Source organism: Glycine soja, chromosome 5 (assembly GCF_004193775.1).
Source record: "Glycine soja cultivar W05 chromosome 5, ASM419377v2, whole genome shotgun sequence".
In the NCBI taxonomy this organism is placed as follows: Eukaryota; Viridiplantae; Streptophyta; class Magnoliopsida; order Fabales; family Fabaceae; genus Glycine; species Glycine soja.
The window spans coordinates 932,695-951,628 of NC_041006.1; the positions used below are offsets into that span (position 1 = coordinate 932,695).

At 33.7% G+C, this 18,934-nt stretch overlaps 2 protein-coding genes across 2 annotated transcripts; one reads left to right on the forward strand and one right to left on the reverse strand.

The window, feature by feature from the left end:
* The first annotated feature begins 1,918 nt into the window (after positions 1 to 1,918).
* LOC114411715 (serine-threonine kinase receptor-associated protein-like) lies at positions 1,919 to 8,290 on the forward strand. The gene is made up of 7 exons (XM_028375377.1): positions 1,919 to 2,471; positions 2,815 to 2,950; positions 3,528 to 3,609; positions 6,918 to 7,093; positions 7,285 to 7,422; positions 7,505 to 7,644; positions 7,720 to 8,290. The coding sequence occupies exons 1-7, from the start codon at positions 2,354 to 2,356 to the stop codon at positions 7,986 to 7,988; spliced, it is 1,059 nt and encodes a 352-aa protein (XP_028231178.1). The 5' UTR covers positions 1,919 to 2,353; the 3' UTR covers positions 7,989 to 8,290.
* A 7,247-nt stretch (positions 8,291 to 15,537) lies between these two features.
* On the reverse strand, positions 15,538 to 18,727 carry LOC114411716 (3-ketoacyl-CoA synthase 11-like). Its single transcript, XM_028375378.1, has 2 exons — positions 18,524 to 18,727; positions 15,538 to 17,842 (listed from the first exon to the last, which is right to left on the reverse strand). Exon 2 carries the CDS (start codon positions 17,834 to 17,836, stop codon positions 16,304 to 16,306), a length of 1,533 nt encoding a protein of 510 aa, XP_028231179.1. The 5' UTR covers positions 17,837 to 17,842; positions 18,524 to 18,727; the 3' UTR covers positions 15,538 to 16,303.
* Between the last annotated feature and the right edge of the window lie 207 nt (positions 18,728 to 18,934).

Below are 18,934 nucleotides of genomic sequence, written 5' to 3' on the forward strand. Positions count from 1 at the left end.
TATATATATATATATATATATATATATATATATATATATATATATATATATATATAATTTTTTCCTTGGACTTTTTAGCCCCATTTTTATTAAAAAATATTTCAAGAAATGATAAGTAGTTACCATATACTTTTGGTGAGTAAAATAATTCTACTAATAATACTTTTAGGAATATCACTCCATGAAGAGTATATTTATTCTATGAAATATTTTAATGATATTATCTATATTAATTATTACATTATTTTTCAATTTAAAAAATACTTTATATTCAAAAGTGTTAAAAATTAAAATTAGTAAAGACTAAAACTAAAAAATATATCTAAATAGTTTTTTTATCATGTGTTTTAATAACTAATTTTGTGAAACCCTCTAACTAAATTCACAACCTAATCTTATGAGCTTTTAATTACCAAATCCAGAAGAGATTTTTTTTTCTTCATTTTTTATGGATCTAGAATGAAAAATTATATTCCAAATTACCTAATGTGCGGAACAAATTAAAAAACCATTCCAAATTAGACACTCCGGATTAACATTAATATTGAGAAGTTAAATTATCTTCCCACCGCTCGTCACAAGGACGAACCCACTCGTCTGCGTTCGTCCAGTGGAGTGCCGCTTTCGAATCGTCAGCGTGGAGAACCGTTCGTCCCGACGAACTCGATCGTAACAATAAAATAATATTTTTCTTGATAGCAGAAAAATGAGGGAGAGTAATGGCCATGAAAAATCAGATGAAGATAAAAAAAAATAAAATCATATGAAGAACACGGTGATGACAAAATCATGCTCAAAACCCCAAATCATTCTCAATTAATTCTCCAAAAACACAACAAAAAATTCAATTTCCCAGAATCAAAACTCAGAATCATTTAATCCGAAGCAACCCGGCAAAAAACAGAATCAATACTTAATCAAATCGAGTTTTGAAACATTGCCTTCGCATGCGCATCATCCTCGACGGCACCGGCAGAAGCTTTCGAGTTGAAGTGAAGAGGCATGCGGGAATGGTAAGCAATAACCGCGAAAGGGGAGCAAACCTTTTCGATGGGGAGAGTGAAACATGCTGTCATGACCGCCACGAGGAGGAGAACGATGATCTTGATGAACTCTAGGAGGATTACAGACTACAGAGTAATAAAAAAAGACTAGTTGAGAAGATCACCATTGGAGATGCTACCGGATACATTACAGGATTAGTTTAATACATTGTTTTTAACACGGAGAAGAAGCTGTGTTATGGAGGAAGTTATAAAAGGTAAGGGAAATTTTGGAATTTTTAAGTTTATGGTAGTGCAGGTGAAAATTCGTTTGGTGTAGAAAGCAATGGCCTTGAAGCTTAAGCCTTCCTATTTTTTTTTTACCTTACCGTTATACATCCACTTTCCCTCTATGTTTATCTATTTTCGTAAAAAAAAAAAAGTCCTCTTTAGGAATAATACACTCCCCTTTTAACATACAACATTTCCTCTTTAGAAAAAATACGATCCCTTATTAAAAAGCACTACACTCTGCATGACTCTTTAGAAAAAATACGCTCCAATGCTTCTTCCTCCCCTCGATGCCATGAGGTCCTTTCTCCTCCTCTTCAACTTCATCGATTGCAATGAGGAGCTGCTGATGTTGGTCTGCGAGGCACATCCAACCATGAATAATACGCGAAACCACACTGCAGCTGTAGGGGGTGTATTTTTTTTTAAAGATGATGTTTTATTGAAAAGGGGAGTGGATAAGCAAATAGGGGAAGTGGATATAGTAGATAGTTGTTGGGCCAATGCCCATCTGTAAAACCCAGGTCCATATGGGAGTCTGCGAAAGAAGAAAAACAGAAAAAGAGATTGGCTTTGGGGTGGAGTGGGGTCCACAATCCACCATCTCCATCAGATCCAAACCCAACGTAACCTGGCTTCGTGCCTATCCTCCACCCTCAACACAGCCTTCCTTTCCTCTTCTCCTTTTCTTTACCAATTTTATAATAATATATTTATATCTTTTCTTTTCCTTTTTACCATTTCGATCCCAATTCTTCCTCACACCATTTTCAGTTCACAGGGTTAGGTTTAGGTCCCTTGTCTGGTCTGGTGTGCAATTCTCCCCATACAATAACAATACACCCACTTTATCAACCAATCAATCAATATACCTAGTAGTGATTAGATTTAGTGATCGATCCTCTCCTTTCGTTCTCAAACCGTAGATTTAGATTTTAGGGTTTCTCTCTTAATATAATCTTTTGACACTTCCGTAACAAACAAAAAAATTACATAAATTTTCCCTTATAATTATTATTATTTGGCTTTTATCTTTGGATTAACTAGGCTTGAGCTATCACAAATAATTGTTTCGGAGAATGGAAAAGAAAAAGGTGGCAGTTCCCCTCGTGTGCCACGGTCATTCTCGCCCTGTGGTTGATCTCTTCTACAGTCCCGTTACGCCTGATGGGTTTTTCCTCATCAGTGCCAGCAAGGGTACTTTTACTGTTTCAGCTTTAAATTCGGAACAATCATTGTCCTTTTGTCTTTTTATGGATCTGAAATTATTCTGGATTTGTTTTGGTGCCTGCTCCTCAGATTTTGATTCCTGAATGCGTATCGATGTGTCAGTGGATGACATAAGATTGCTTACTGTCATTTTTAGCTCTCAAAAAATGGAAAAAAAGAATAAACATTTTAGGGTATTATTACTGCTACTGTGAGACGCAGTTAAATCATGTGTTTATGCACTGAGTGTCTTAGCTTGTTGCATTGTTTTTTTTTATGTATGAGTCTAGTGGAAGATTTGATGGATGGTGGGTTTTTGCTTGGTTTTCAGATTCGAGTCCTATGCTCAGAAATGGAGAGACTGGAGATTGGATTGGAACATTTGAAGGGCACAAAGGTGCTGTGTGGAGTTGCTGCTTGGATACCAGTGCCTTACGTGCCGCAACTGCTTCTGCTGATTTCTCAACGTATGTCATTGCTTTTTTCTTTTCGATCCTAAGCTCACTCACCGTCCTATGTGTAATTGGTGTTGCTACTTGGTGATTTAGCTCACACTGACCTATCACCTGCCTTTGCAGAAAGAGACTGTGAAGTTGATTCAAACGGCAATGGGATTCATCCCATTTATTTGAGTTCATGCTACTGTGTTTACTTGTAAACTTGTTTCCATGCTTGTTTGTTCTCTCTTGCACACCTTTTTTGTTGGCCCTGTTCGTGCTATTAACTTTATAGCTTATTATTTACATTTGGCACATGATCATAGGTTATGGCAGTTTTGTTGAAGTATTCTTGTGTTGATCAGTTTTCAGTAGTATTGGCAGCTAGATTCTCCGAGCAACATATCTGACGCTTGCATTAGCTTTTGCTTTTCAGCTTTCAGTAGTGTACATTAGAGTCACTCTTCTCTTGGCCTTTGTTTCTGCATTGCTTGTTACAACATACAAGTAGCATGATCAATTCGGCAATTAATGCAATGCATTATATTATCAAGGTTATACTTCATTGATTAAAAGCTTACAAGTTTATCTTTGGTTTAATGTGCAGGAAAGTTTGGGATGCTTTAACAGGAGATGAATTGCACTCTTTTGAGCATAAGCACATTGTTCGAGCATGTGCTTTTTCTGAGGTAGTTTTGGCAATGTTAATTTTATACTGATTGATTACTATGATTTCTGTTGATATCCATTTCTGGAGAATGAAAATCAACATATAAAATAAAAGCATAAAATAAATAAACCATCGTAGACTGGTAGTTAGAATCTCATGAATTGTGATTCAATTCATGTGATTTGGTTCAAATATTAACACTATCCATACAGAAGACATGGAGATTTGTTTTGTTGCCAGAAATGCATGCTGAATCACCAGAATCATGCTGGAAGTTTAGGAATTTTGATTCTGTTGCAGTTCCAAGTTCCAACTATACAGATCTTGTAAACTTGTAAGAGTTTACCAAACACTAAAACAATATTAAAATGCCTAAATACAGTATCCAAACAAAATATAGAATAATAGATATCCAACATTCCAACTTCATAATAAAGCAAACCTTAATAACAAAGTATGACATTGCAATTTAAAATAACACATAAATGACCAAATCAAAAGTTCATAAGATGAAAACATAGAGTTCAGATAGAACACATTTGTAAACAATTTAAGCTTAATCAAGTTGTTAATCAAGCTTTTAAGTGGTCAATCAAACATTCAGTGTTAATCAAATTTTGCTAAGCTAGTGAGGGGAGGCACAACACAGCACAATCGGGGGTGAAGGGTAGTAGGAATAGGAACACTACACTAATACCACACAACACTAGTTTCAGTTTTTCAAAATGTGGTAGGCTTAGTACACCCACAGCAGGAAGGCACAGCACAACACAAGGGGATGAAGTGTGCCTTGTTGAAAATTTGGCAAAAGATTGTTGCTGGTGGCTTGCAGTCTTTGAATGTTTGTTGTTGCAGATTGCCACTGGTTTTGGTTGTCAAAGGTCACCCATTAGGTCGTTGAATGTTGTCACACAAAATGAACATGACCTGATGCCATTGTCCCTCTAAAATGTGCAGGAAACGCATGTGGTTGCAACACAAAAAGTAGAGAAACCCTCCCAATGAAATGCTGTTGATTCTGGCTTCTATGTGGAATATTTAAAACTTTTGTTGAACTCGTTAACTCTTCCACAACTTTGCAAGTTGATCTAAGTCTATGTGAGTCTAATACAAAACGAGGATTCAGGTTGATTTCCAGGTAGAGAGATGTTAACTCCTTGGCATGTGTATCAATTTGTTAAAGTAATATTAAAATGGTAAGATCGAGTGTTTAGTCTATAGGGACTTTGATTGTGCATAGAGATTGTATATACCGAATTTTAAGCAACGAAATGATTAATTGTGGAAAAGTGGATATATTTCAGAATTAAAGTGCAGAAATTTAAACTTCAACAATGATAAAGGATAGAGAAGTAGAGCAAGATGCAAGAGACAAGAAAACAAACACTTGGAGGTGGAAATTGATGTTTGGTGCAGATTTTTGTAGATGTGTTAGGTGTTTGGCCTACCAAAATTACTCTTGATACAATGTTAAGGATTTTTTCACCATTTAAAATTATTCCAACTATTACTTTTATCAACTAAACTACTCATACCCTGATTTCTCGTGTGAAAGAACCTAAACAACCTAATTTCACTCATAATCCCTTAAGAGTTAAACCAGGTAATTTGCTTTAAGACTATCGATGCATAAATGAGGCTAATTAACATCATTCTATCCCTAGACATTGGTTACCTAGAAGTTCCATCAAGTTCTTAGGGTAAAAACATTTCCCAATGATTAAAACCCTATAACATACATGTGAATAGATGATCAAATCATAAACAAGGCAATAAACTTAGAAAAGAAGCAATAATATTGAAATAACATTAAATGAATAGTAAAGATCATTACGTGAAAGAGTGTTTGGTATTCAAGTCCCCAAACAAAAGATGAAACAAAGGAAATGGAAGAAAATGGAAGAAGAGCTCTTTTGTGTCCTTGCTCACTAACTCCCTCCAAAAGCACAGTACCACCCTTTTATATTCTTCAAAACAAAATGCTGCACAGTCATGTTTGTCGAGAATGACTGTGTGCTAAGCCTCCATGTGCGTGCAGAGTGCACATGCAAAGTACAATTGTCTTAAATGACCACGTGTTAAGCCTCCAAACGTATGCTTAGCGCCCATGCTCGATACAGTTGGCTTCCAGCTTGGCTTCATGCGTTGAGCGTACACTAGTGTGCTAAGCGCATTGCTCTAATTTTTCAACATCTTTCAGATCTCTGCTGTTGTGTCAAAACTCTAAAAAAAATAGAACCAAAACGTTGTACATTCACTAACTTTAGCATTCTCGGGATAAAAACTTAGAAGAAGCTAAATTCCTATCTTTTTAAGTCAAAAGAAACATTAAAAGAGAAGAAATTAGATAATTGCTATATAATTTAAATGTAGAAATTAAGTATGCAAAGCAATTATCAAGAAACACCACGAGTTAATTTGTGAGTTTTAACAACCATGCTTAGAGGGACAGGTAGCCGAAAAGTCACTGTAGGGGAATGATCAGGCAGGGATGGGTGAGCGTGGCAGGATTCTTGTTGGCACAGGTCTATATGAAAAAGTGCTCCGATATCATACAGTGGATAGTGTCGTGGACAAATAGCAGAAGTCACTTAGCTTTCGAAATATATGATATTTATTAAAGTGGGTAGGTGAATAGGAGTTATAGATATATCTAATTTTTTTAGTGAAGTTTTTATATGTCTCTTTATTTTAGAATTTAGCATTGACTCCAAATTTTCTTCTTCCACTGACTTATATTTGGATGGGGAATTGATAGAGGAATTCAATTTTTAAGTGAATATAAATTATCATACATCAAAATGACTTGTTTGGATATCAAATCCAAAGAATTTATAAAATGATGGGAATTTTATTTAAATTTTTTTTTTCCAAACAAAATGAAGCAATGCCAAATAACACCTAAAATGAAGGAATTTCAAATAACACAAAATGAAGTTTACATAAATTACTTCCATCTTAATTAAAAATTTGAACTACAAGAAATTTCAATTGCTTTATTCAAACAAAGTATTTTTGAAAATGAAAAGAATTTAATTGAAGTAATCAAATTCTCATGCACTTTAAATTTCTTGAAATTTGAAATCCGTTATCTAAACACTGTATCTTTTATCTCATTTCTTTGTTTAAATGTAATTTTTACTATAGCATACCATGCCATTGCTATATAAATTGTTTATGCATGTCTTGCAAGTATTGTTTTTCAACCTTATCTCTATTATAGATAATGATGAAATTTGGGGAGTAATCGATGTTTCTTCTTTATCTGGATTTTTCCTGCAAATGCTTGCATTTTCAAATTCACTGATATTTTATACCTGGGAGCAGGATACTCACCTTTTGCTCACTGGGGGAGTTGAGAAAATTCTCCGGATCTATGATATGAATAGGCCTGATGCGCCACCCAGAGAAGTGGATAAGTCCCCTGGTTCTGTCAGAACTGTTGCCTGGCTTCATAGTGACCAGACAATATTGAGTTCATGTACTGATATGGGAGGTGTCAGGTATATCAATCATTAAGCCGTTTGATACTGAAAGCTTGTCTGTGTTGTAAATTGTGTGTTAGCTTTCTTGTTTTTAATTTTATATATATATATATATATATATATATATATATATATATATATATATATATATATATATATATCAGCATTGGATACTATATATTGCACTGAATCTAGTTGATGTTTCACAGGTTATGGGATGTAAGAAGTGGTAAAATAGTCCAGACACTTGAAACTAAGTCATCTGTGACAAGTGCTGAAGTGAGTCAGGATGGCCGTTATATAACCACTGCTGATGGTTCTACTGTAAAGTTTTGGGATGCGAACTAGTGAGTACCAAGCCATGTTGGTCTTTCTCTTTACCCATATCTGTTTGTATGGTTTATCATCTTAGTTACCTTTGTTTTCCAGCTATGGATTGGTGAAGAGCTATGATATGCCCTGCACTGTGGAATCAGTTTCACTGGAGCCTAAGTATGGGAACAAGTTCGTTGCCGGCGGAGAAGATATGTGGGTTCGTGTGTTTGATTTCCATACAGGGAATGAGATTGGTAAGCAATTAGCCCCATTAGATTTTGATCTTGTATTGTGTCTGTATATCTTTTGATGATCTATCTGTGTGGCAGCATGCAACAAGGGGCACCACGGTCCTGTCCACTGTGTTCGTTTTTCTCCTGGTGGAGAATCCTATGCCTCAGGATCTGAGGATGGAACCATCAGAATATGGCAGACTGGCCCCTTGACCCTCGATGACTCAGAGACTGTGTCTGCAAATGGTTCAGTTGATAAGGTGAAGGAAACTGCAGATGAGGTTTCACGCAAGATTGAGGGTTTTCAAATTGCAGATGAGGGGAAATCTAAAGAAAAGGATGAGGCTGTGGAGGAATCAAGCTAATATAGTCTCGCATTTTGTCTGGCAGAGTGTTAGAATTAACTAGATCAAGTGCCTACTACTCATGTACGTGATTAGTAAAGTAAATTTTGTAAATTTTAGTTTGTTTGAGATTTTACTGAATTGAACGAGCTTGTTGCATCTGGCTTAAATAAGTTCTATGTTTGCTTTTATTTCAATTCTGACATTGGAGTTTATGGAATATAGGAAGTGACTTGGTATACTTCAAGAATCATGGCCACTAAAGCGGCTTTAATCTATAGATTCTGGCCAGTTCAATTTTGGCCGGGGCTTGCGGTCTAGTATATCTTTTTGTTAGTTACATGTTATCAAATATAGAATAGAATTAGAAAGGGAGGGTAAAACGCTAACATTTTCATTTACGCTTTTATTGCAAACTTAATAATTTATGTAGAAATTTGAAATGTTTAACTATTCAATTACTCGAAAACAAATTTTCCTTGTCTTAACCATTTTCTAATTGTGTGCTACAAATGTATGTAGATTGTCGTCATTATGAGTAATTTATTTTAAGAAATAATTACGAGTTAGTTAATTTTTGGTTATATTTGAGAGAGAAAAAAAAGTGAATTTTGTTGCTTATAACAGAGAGAAGAGGGAGCAACTCAATCTTTTTCCGAACATACATAAAAAATTAATTAAATAATAAAACATGCATATTTCTCCATTATTTATCAAAGCATACATGCTTATTATTCACAGTATAAATTTGGATTTTGGATTGAAGGAACTTGAATTTATATTGTTTTTCCTAAAAGTTTTCAAAAATCTATTGAGAATTCGGGTCCCTCCAACCTGAATTTTGAATATGATTTTTTTTTAATTTTTATTCTTAAGAAAAATTATTTTTTTAATAGATTTAAAAATAATATAAATAAAAGAAATTAATCCAAATAATAAAATTAGATAATATAATAAAGAAGATAATAAAATTAAAGAAAAATAGTTAAAAACAGTCTCGTTGAAGAATATTTTTTAATTTATATATAGTGTGAAATTAAATACATTAATAATAAGAAAAATGAAAATTAATTTGCTTGACTAGAACCTCCAAGACGATGAAAATGCCTATTTTTTGAATGACCTACTAGTTTGTAGATTAAATAATGTTTTGGTTGATCTCTTTCTCTTTCATCAAATCTACATGTAACACTATACACTATACATTATACATTATGCATTATATAGAATAATGACATGTCTCAATCAACATTGAATTCCAGACAAGCCTCTATCAAAAATACAGTTCTAATCCTATGAGATTTCAATACACATCAACGGGACAAATATTCAAACAACTATAAATAACATGAAACACCTTTAATACAACCACACACTTCCACACAACATATCTTCAAAAACCAAATTGAATCTCAATACTATGACATTCTTGGGAGAAACAAGCAGTTAGACCATTACTAACTCAATATTAACATTCATTTTTTCAAATGGATCAATCATTCACAGCCAAACTAGTGTTTATTTTCAAAGTCCTACTTCAATACCAATGCGAGTTTCTAATAAGTGTTTTTTTGAGACACTCGAGAGTAGATTGCACAACACCCTTCAGCTAATCAATGACCAATTTATGGATGAAATCTACTACCGATACTCATTCATGGATGCAGATGTTAATTGCTATTCATGAGTTATTAGTGTATTGAAAAATTGTAAGAAAATAGCAATGTGCCTCCAATTTATGGTTATTTTTGTGGAAATTGTAAATATTTTCATTCTTGTGTGAATTTATAGAATAGAAACTCCATTTTTGTGACCTAATGTTGAATTCAACTCAATTTGTAGGCTAAAGAAGAGAAGGTGCAAAAAGCTGCAGATGAACTCGCTTAGCAAGGCAGAATGGCTAAGCGAGCCTTCATGTGCTAAGAAGTCCAAGAGCCTTTAAAATACTGAGTTGGCGGAAAATCAAAGGAGGGCACCACAACCACAGTCTAGCCAACCATCTACTAGGTGAAAAACAGAGAGAAGAAGGGTAGAGAGGCTGGAGAAGACATTCTCCCTCATCTTTTTCCATTTTCTTTCACCAAAAACATTTCTTTGTTTGTTTGTTTGAAGCTTTGCTTGTAATGGAAGGCTAGAATTTCTTTGTTGGGAAGTAACTACTGAAAACTCTTGATGTAATGTTCTAACTATCTATTTAATGTTATTTTCTGGTTTTCTTTGCCTCTATCTATATTTATTTTACATGCTTGTGGCTTGATCAACCATTTGTATGTTTAGTTAGGTTTTTTAGTGTTGAAAATGCTTTAAAACCTTAGAACTTGATAGAGCAAGCTAGAAGTCTGTATATCTAGGAATAGAATGCAGTAATCTAGTATATTTTACACTGTGTGCTTATTGTAATTCTTTTAGAACGAGTTTGTTGAGGAATTTAGAACAAAAGCTAAGAGAGTTAGGCTTATTCATGTAAGGAATCATGGTCTGAGTATTTTCTTAGTGTAAGAGCACTAGAATAATGTTAAATAGAGAAAACCCTTTTTATACGACAAGAGAAATTTCAGTAGGAAACTTCCCGACGCTTTTATCTTGATATTTATCGAATTTTACAACTTTGAGCATTTTACCATTATCTAAGTAGTTTAATCCTGCAGAAAACTTATTCACCATTCAATCTTTACTTTATTTCAAAGTTAAAAAATGTTTACATACTGAATATAAAAGGGTAAAGATTGAGTATGTAAAACGGTAAGACTGAGTATCTTATCCATAGGGAATTTGTTCGCCTATCGGCAAGTGTACCAATTTAGTCATGATGCAATGTTATATTACAACTGGACGTGAAACATACCACGACAACATGAGTTTTTAGGTTACTCTTTATTATATAACTGAGACGTAATAATTATTTATTCATTGTGTTTTTAATCAATTTAATTTTTTAAATTATTTCCCCTTTTTAAATTTATTTTAAGACTACTAATTAATTTTTTCATTTTTTTAATTAATGTATATAAGGAAACAAAACCGTTGACGAAACAAAAATTGAACTTCAAAAAAATTCACAACATGTTCAAGTACCTTAAGTTTACAATTTACTTAAGTACCTATATGATAACTAAAAAATTATATCATGATATTTTTTAATTTTCTTAATTTCTTTTATTTATATTATTTTTAAATCTATTAAAAAAAATTAATTTTTCTTAAAAAAATCATGCTCAGAATTTAGGTTGGAAATAGGTTTTTGAATTTTTTTTGGAAAAATAACCTATAAATTCAGGATAATAATCATGTATGTTTTGGTATTTAATTAATTTTTTTTATGTATGTTTGGGAAAAAAATGGATAAATAGTTACTTTTATCCCTCAATGTGTAATTTGCTGACAAATACGTCCCTCAAAGATGAAAATACAAAATTTAGTCCATGAAAGTGTAAAAAGTGCGACAAATATATCATGTCATTAACTTTCGTTCGTCATCGTTAATAAAATAGCCTACGTGGCACAGAAGGACAAATTTATCACTGAAATGATTGTCAACGTGGATTACCATCATAGGAGCATATTTGTCATGATATTTTTTTGACTTTTCGTCTTCCCACTCCATTGATAAATTCGTCCCTGAAAGATGAAAATGTAAAATTTAATCCCTGAAAGTATAAAAAGTGCGACAAATATATCTGGACATTAATAATAGATTGTAACTAATTATTATTATTATTATTATGTGTTTATAATTTACAGCTCCTATTCGTTTAGTACTTATGCAATATATTTTTTTAGATTTCCTTTTAATATATATATTTTTATTATTTTGATTTTCTTGTCAAATCTTAATCTTTGCTATTAAAAAAAACTTTATCTTATATCTTATAATTTTATCAAATTTCTACTAAATTTCTCACTTTTAATATTTAAAATTATTTCATATCACAATTCTAACTTAATTGCCCTTATATTTAAATTGAAAATAATATGTTGAGAGTTTTGAGTAGAAAAAGCACAACCGATCGCAGGACCAAATTTACTAAATTTAAACTAGATAAAACTAAAGTGAAATTATATGTCTTTTTCCTTAATCAATAATTAATATATATATATACACATACCTCAAATATGAAAGAATCCATTACATAAATCTTATATGCTTCTATTCGCGACAACACTTATTATACATAATGAATGAAATGAAAATCGTTACTAACAAATAAAGAACTCAAATAAATTTAAATGAAAAATACAATAATACCCAAATTAATACATATGTTAACTTTAAAAAAAAACAAAAAAAAAACTAATAAAGAGGTTTATTTTTTGCCTTCAGGACATACATACAGTTGTAGAGGCTGCAACAACCTTACATTTTATTTGACATAATAAAGATTGATAATTAATTGAAGAAACAAAAATTTCAAGAAATAAAAGACTTTCATTTTTTAAAATGGTAACTTAATTTTTTTATATCATAAAACTAAAGAATTTTATTTTATTTTGGAAAATAAGTAGTTATATTGATTAATTAAAAAACTAATTAACAGTTTGATAGATAGATGAATAAATAGATGAATAATCAAAATATAAAAATTCAAATTTTAAGTTGTATTTTACTGTTTTTAATCTCTTTTTTCATAGTTTCTCTCTTGGGAACTAAATTTTGCATTTTCATCCTTTATTTGTCAACGAAGTCGAAAGGCGAGCAATATTTCGGTGACAAATTTGTCCATTTGTGCCAAATAAACTATTTTATCGTTGATAAAAGATGAAAATTAATGACATGACATATTTGTACACTTTTTACACTTTAAGAATAAATTTTGTATTTTCATCATTCCTAAACACATTTGTCAAGCAATTTACATGTTGAGAGGCAAAAGTGATTATTTACAAAAAAAAATTCATAAATGAGATTCAGTAAAACTTAAACAATGTAGCGCATAATTAGATTGATTATACCATCTTCTTCAATTCACCCCATCATCTTCAAACAGAACATGGACACCATCGTCCTTCGATTCATTATTATTTTTTTTCTTTCCTGGCCACCTCCATTCTCTTTCTCTTGCACCGCCAACAGGCGTTGGCCCACCACCACCCCTCTTTCCCCTTTCTTTACCAACAACAAAAGCATAAACACACAGACAAAAACAAACATAAAACGCCCAGAAACACAAAACATAAAACGCACTATTTACTCAGATCTAGAGTTACAGATTACAAATCCAGGATCAAGGAGAATAAGAGAATTCAGATCTGTTGCATTTCAACATAAAAATCTAAAAAAACAAAAGCTCTTATATGTTGCAACAATGGCGTTTTGTAAATCGTCGCACCAGAGCTCCACCGCCGTTGGAGTCATAGATCCAGACTCAACCACGTTTTCTCACCAATCTCAGATCTAAAAAAAACTCAATAGACAGGGAAAAAAGGAATATGACAATAAGGAAGCTTAGGAGAAGAGGTTTCTGAGAGGTGGGGTTGGTCCAATGAGATGTGTCTTTGTGCCTTCAGGAGGTGTCCTCGGTATATGTTGATGTCGGAGGATGAGGTTATGATGCCTTCAGGGTTACTGTTTTTTTAATCTGTAACTATGGTGGATTTACCATGAAAGACAAAGATATTAACAGGTTATTAAAGAAGCCTTTGCTATTCCTGGTTATGTTGCTGGTTAAAACACTAGGACTAAGACCTTGCTATACCTGGTTATGTTGCTGTTGATTGTGGCTTATGTTTCTCAACTTAATATGGTACTAATCTTAATTGAGAATAATTTCATTTTCCATCAAAATTGGAATTGCTATTTCATCATTGCATGCTAAGAAAAGAATCATGGCATATCTCATCTTGTTTGTACTTGAATTCCTTTCCTGGCAAGCTAGTTGGCTCGTGTTTGGTCACTTTGGTGCTTCTCAAAAGTGGGAAGTAGTTGAGACTATTTATTATTTATTGGAGACATTTCTGCATCTGGGGTAAGCTTTTCTTCATAGACATGCCAGACCATCTTTAAATTTAGTGGGATCCACTGTCTCATTGAGAACAAATGGTAGAAAAAACACTTCCTCCAATGAACAGCCAGGTTGTTCTTACTTAGGGGTCTAACATGAAAATTTCTCCTTCCTCCTCACTACCCTTTGATTATTATGATGGGCTTTTTTTTTTTTTTTTAAAAGGGAATAGTACTATTAAGCTCCCATCAAACGGGGAGAAGTACAAGCTAGCATCAGCTGAAACAAGCAAGGCTAGCATAGGGAAAACAGAATTAACAATTGTCATAAAAGAGTAAGAATCATGACTCAAATTTGCCAAAAAAATCAACCCAACTAGTTGCTTCCCTATGAACACGAGTATCCCTCAACATAGAAGACAGCTCCCTGATCATAGGCTTAAGCGACTCAGAATTGATCTTCCCTGATTTAATCATGTGTACCACGGCCAAAAAGTCCATTTCAAACATGACATGACTAAAGTTGATACTCCTTGTTAGTTTTGATTCCATGCTTAAGACCCCATAACTCTGTCCATATAGAGTTACGCATGCCAATATTTGAATGGAAACAAGATAAAATTCTCCCAAACGAATTTCGAAGGCTTTTTTTTGTAATTAAACTTAAAATTTCACTTCAATTATTTATATAAAAAGATAGTTAACATTAAAGGTGGATATTAGTTCCTACAGTAAACTTTAATTTTAATTAAAGGATACTATTGAAGACCACATAAAAAAATTACCCATATTGTCTTTTTTTATGAATGCAGAAGTATTGATTCTGATGATATGATGATTTAAGTGATCAACGTATTGTTGATATTGTTATTTATTTATTTATAGATAAGCAAGAGATGCAGATGGATTAAACTATATGTTCATATATAACTGGGATGTAAAATACTCTTCCATTCAAAATAATTGTAAAAGTAAGAATAAATCAAGTTTGTGAGGATTTTTCTTTAGGCTTAATAATATATCACTTGAAAAAATCATTGTTAGTAATTTTTCTTTAATTCTGTGTTTTCTGATTTTAACGTGGTGAGGATCGTCTAAAAAAACTGTGGACTTAAGTTTTCAAGGGTTTCCATCACATCTATTTAGATTCTTTTTGAATTTTTTTATTTATAAACTCTTGTAAGAAAAAAAAGGGAAAATGAATTAAATTTTTCTCAGAAGTTAAAATCAATTTATGCATTTAACTCTGGTAGAAATTCTTGCATCCAACTTTTTGAAAAGCTAAAATGCATAAATTAATCTTAACATGAGAAAAAAAAAACCAATTCATTTGACTTTTTTCTCCTACGAGTACTTATGGTCCAAACATGATGTTAGAACACTGGCATCGGCTGAACCAAGAGTACCCCTTTTTCAAAGTCTTTGGGAGTCTAAACAAACACGCCACCCTGGACAGGGACAAAAACTGGAATTGTTCCTTTGCTTGAGAAAGACAGAATAGTAGTTGGAGAAAGAAAGGAAAGAAGACTTTTCTATCATTTTTTTTTCACGCATAAATGCATATTACTAGAGGAAAGGGAGAGTTATGCAATACACTAATGTAAGAGCTATATATTTCAGATACCTGGTATAGCCATGAAGCTAAAAATCACCTCATATAGATCATGAATTGTTACAGATGGTGATACAAATTACAATGCAATAATATACCTTGGAATTTTATTTTCAGCATCAACACACTAAAGAATTGAAATGGAATTGTTCAATTCCAATTTCATTAGAGAAATTTGGAAATACATTTTAGATGCGCTACGCATTTTAGTACCACAGACCAATGGGAAACACACCTCCCGGCAACCAAAGATCAAACACCCACCATTGACTAGATTGGATTTAACAAAAACTACCCACAAGTTAGATCTACTAAGTGTGTGTTTGGTTATCCGTTCAACCATCCCAACCGTCTGTTCATTTCAAAGTTCTCTCTCACATACTTCTCCGTTCAATGGTCTCGGAGTGCATGCTGCCAACAAACCAGACACACACTAATACGCAGGATACCATAATAAAAAGGATAAAACTTAGAGATGCACTTTCTAAAGTGTTTTTGGTATTGTTTTCTAATTAAAATTGAAGTTTAATCTCGGTAATCTGCATAATAAAGATTTGTATTGAATATCAACACAAGTTACCGAGGTGAAACTTCAATTTTGATTAGAATATAATATCAAAAACATCTTATGAACTGCATGGCATCTAAGTTTTGTCCTAAAAATAAAATCCTACAGTACTCCGAAATTAGCAATGTATTACAACAACTTTGCAGGATAATTTCACCAGTCCAACAGCTACCACCTAATGCTGATAGTGATACACAAATATTTAAAAAATTCATTGTTTAAATGGAAGATACCCTAGGAACATCGACTGGAAACTGGTCAATCTCATCAATCCAAGGACTCTTCTCCTTAGAAGGGTTGATGGTCCTGAGAGCCTTCCACACTGCACTGTTACACTTGAATCCAGAACCAAATGCAATTTGCCATGTTCTATCTCCCCTTTTGATCCTCCCTTTGGCTTCAGTGTAAGCCAGTTCATACCAAAGTGAACTGCTGGAGGTGTTTCCAAAACGATAGAGCGTCATCCTTGAAGGCTCCATATGCCAAGGAGATAGCTGCAAGTTTTTCTCCAGTTCATCCAAAACAGCTCTACCACCAGCATGGATGCAAAAATGTTCAAAAGCTAGCTTGAAATCTGGAATATAAGGTTTGATCTTCATCTTGAAAATCTTTTTTGCAACTAACGTGGCAAAGAATAGCAGTTGTTCAGATGTTGGAAGTACGAGAGGCCCCAGTGTAGTGATATTGGTTTTCAAAGCATCACCAGCAACAGCCATCAGATCTTTTGACAAAGTAACACCAACCTTGCCATTGGCATCTTCTTCTTGGGTTACACAGCTAAAGCACTTGTCATCAGCACCCTTATGAGTGCGAACCGTGGTGACCAATCGGTATTTGGATCTTCTTCTATCCGAGCTTTTATTGGAGAGCAGAACTGCAGCTCCTCCCATGCGAAACAAACAATTAGAGACAAGCTTTGACCGATCGTTTCCAAAATACCAATTCAACGTGATATTCTCCATGCTAATGACCAATGCATAGGAGTTGGGATTGGCTTGGAGAAGATCTTTAGCAAGATCAATTGAGATCAGCCCTGCACTGCAACCCATCCCACCAAGGTTGTAGCTCTTTATATTTCCCCGCAGCTTGTAATGATTGACAATCATTGCCGAAAGTGATGGAGTAGGGTTGAACAGACTACAATTTACAATCAGAATTCCAATGTCTTTAGGCTTTACAGAGGTTTTAGCTAATAGTTCATCAATGGCACCAAACATCACAGCCTCGGCTTCTTTTCTAGCTTCTTTCATTGAAGGGTTGGGAGGAATGTTGAGGACAGCCTCAGGAAGGTAAGTGTTCTCCCCAAGGCCAGATCTCTCAAGAATCTTCCGCTGGAATTCAAGATTTTCCTCTGTGAACGAACCGGTCAACCGGGACTGATCAATAAATATCCTTTTCGCACACTTCCGAGATTCTTCAGGCTTGTAACAGGAGAAATTGACAAGGAACACTGGTCGAGGACGAGTTAGAAAGTAGAGGGTGGACAGGAAAACAAGGAGAGTTGAGCAAAGAATAACAGATATCAAGTTGTATTGTAGATGCTCCCAAAGATCATACAAGTCTTGGAGGGAGAAGGTGGAAAGCTGGGCTGCAATCAATACGACAAGGGGGGAAAGGCAAAGGTACATTCCATGGGTGATGAGGTAATGATAACCAAGCTTGACATACTTCAACTTAACAGACTTCTTGAAATCAGGAAGGTTTCGCGATGAAGATGCCGTTAAGGGTGTATCTGGCTTTGTATCTGTCATTTTGCCCTGTTCAAAAGTTAAATCTACTTTGGTTAGATAACTAGCTGTCTAGCTTTAACCAAAAGATGTTAACAAAAGGCTTTTCAAGCATAGAACTTCTTAGAATGGCAACAAAGTGCCACCAAAGATCCTTGTTAGTAAGAATTTCTACTAAAGTACAAGTAGTAATTGCAAAAATAAAGCAGACTTTTCTAATTTAGATGCACTGAGAGTGAACACTGAAGAACAAATCAGGTGGAAATGAAAATAGTCTGTGCGTAGAGAACAAAGTTAGCGAAATTGAAAAGGACAATACACACAAAATGAACTGAAGACAAAGCTCAATTCTATTTATTGATTAAACACATCCATGGTTCATGTGCACAAATACAACCCCTTATGCTTATTCCTTATACACAACAAACCCAGGTACTCGCTAAGAATTTGACATCATACATATATTCATCCACGTTCGTGCAAATCATAATCAGATGCGATTATGTTAAACACTGAAGAAAATAAAAAAGCATTCACTAAAAGCAAGATTTCGATTTGTCCAACAGTATGAAAAAAAAACATCATTAAATAAAACAAAAAAAAAAAACAGAAAGTGAAGCATGAGCGGTATGAGTACTAGAAGAGAATTTGCAAGGATGGGTAGAGCTGAATCTCGCAAAGAAAAAAAAAACCCAGTTCCCAAAATCGTACCTTGAAAAACAAAGCCAGCAGATCCCAGGAATGTATCCCGAAAAGAGAGAGACGTTGATGGTAGAGCAGAGGGACGAAAGAAAGAAAGAAAAACAGTTATGTGAGGAGGAATAATTGTAGTGATTAAATAAATGTATGAATATGAAGAGAGAGATGATGACAGATAATAGAGGGAGGGATTAGGATTTAATGGGTTTTAATTTTTGAATGAATGAGATTCTGAGGGTTTAAAATGAAATAAATAATGCGATTGATAATAATGGGGGCGAGAGAGGGAATCGCGAAAAGCATGGGCATAGCATGTTCACTGTCTACAGTAACAGTAACAGTAACACGAGAAACAAACGCGAGAACAAGAGACAAGGAATAAAAATCAAATTCCAATTCCCCTAGAACTCACTTGCACTCGCG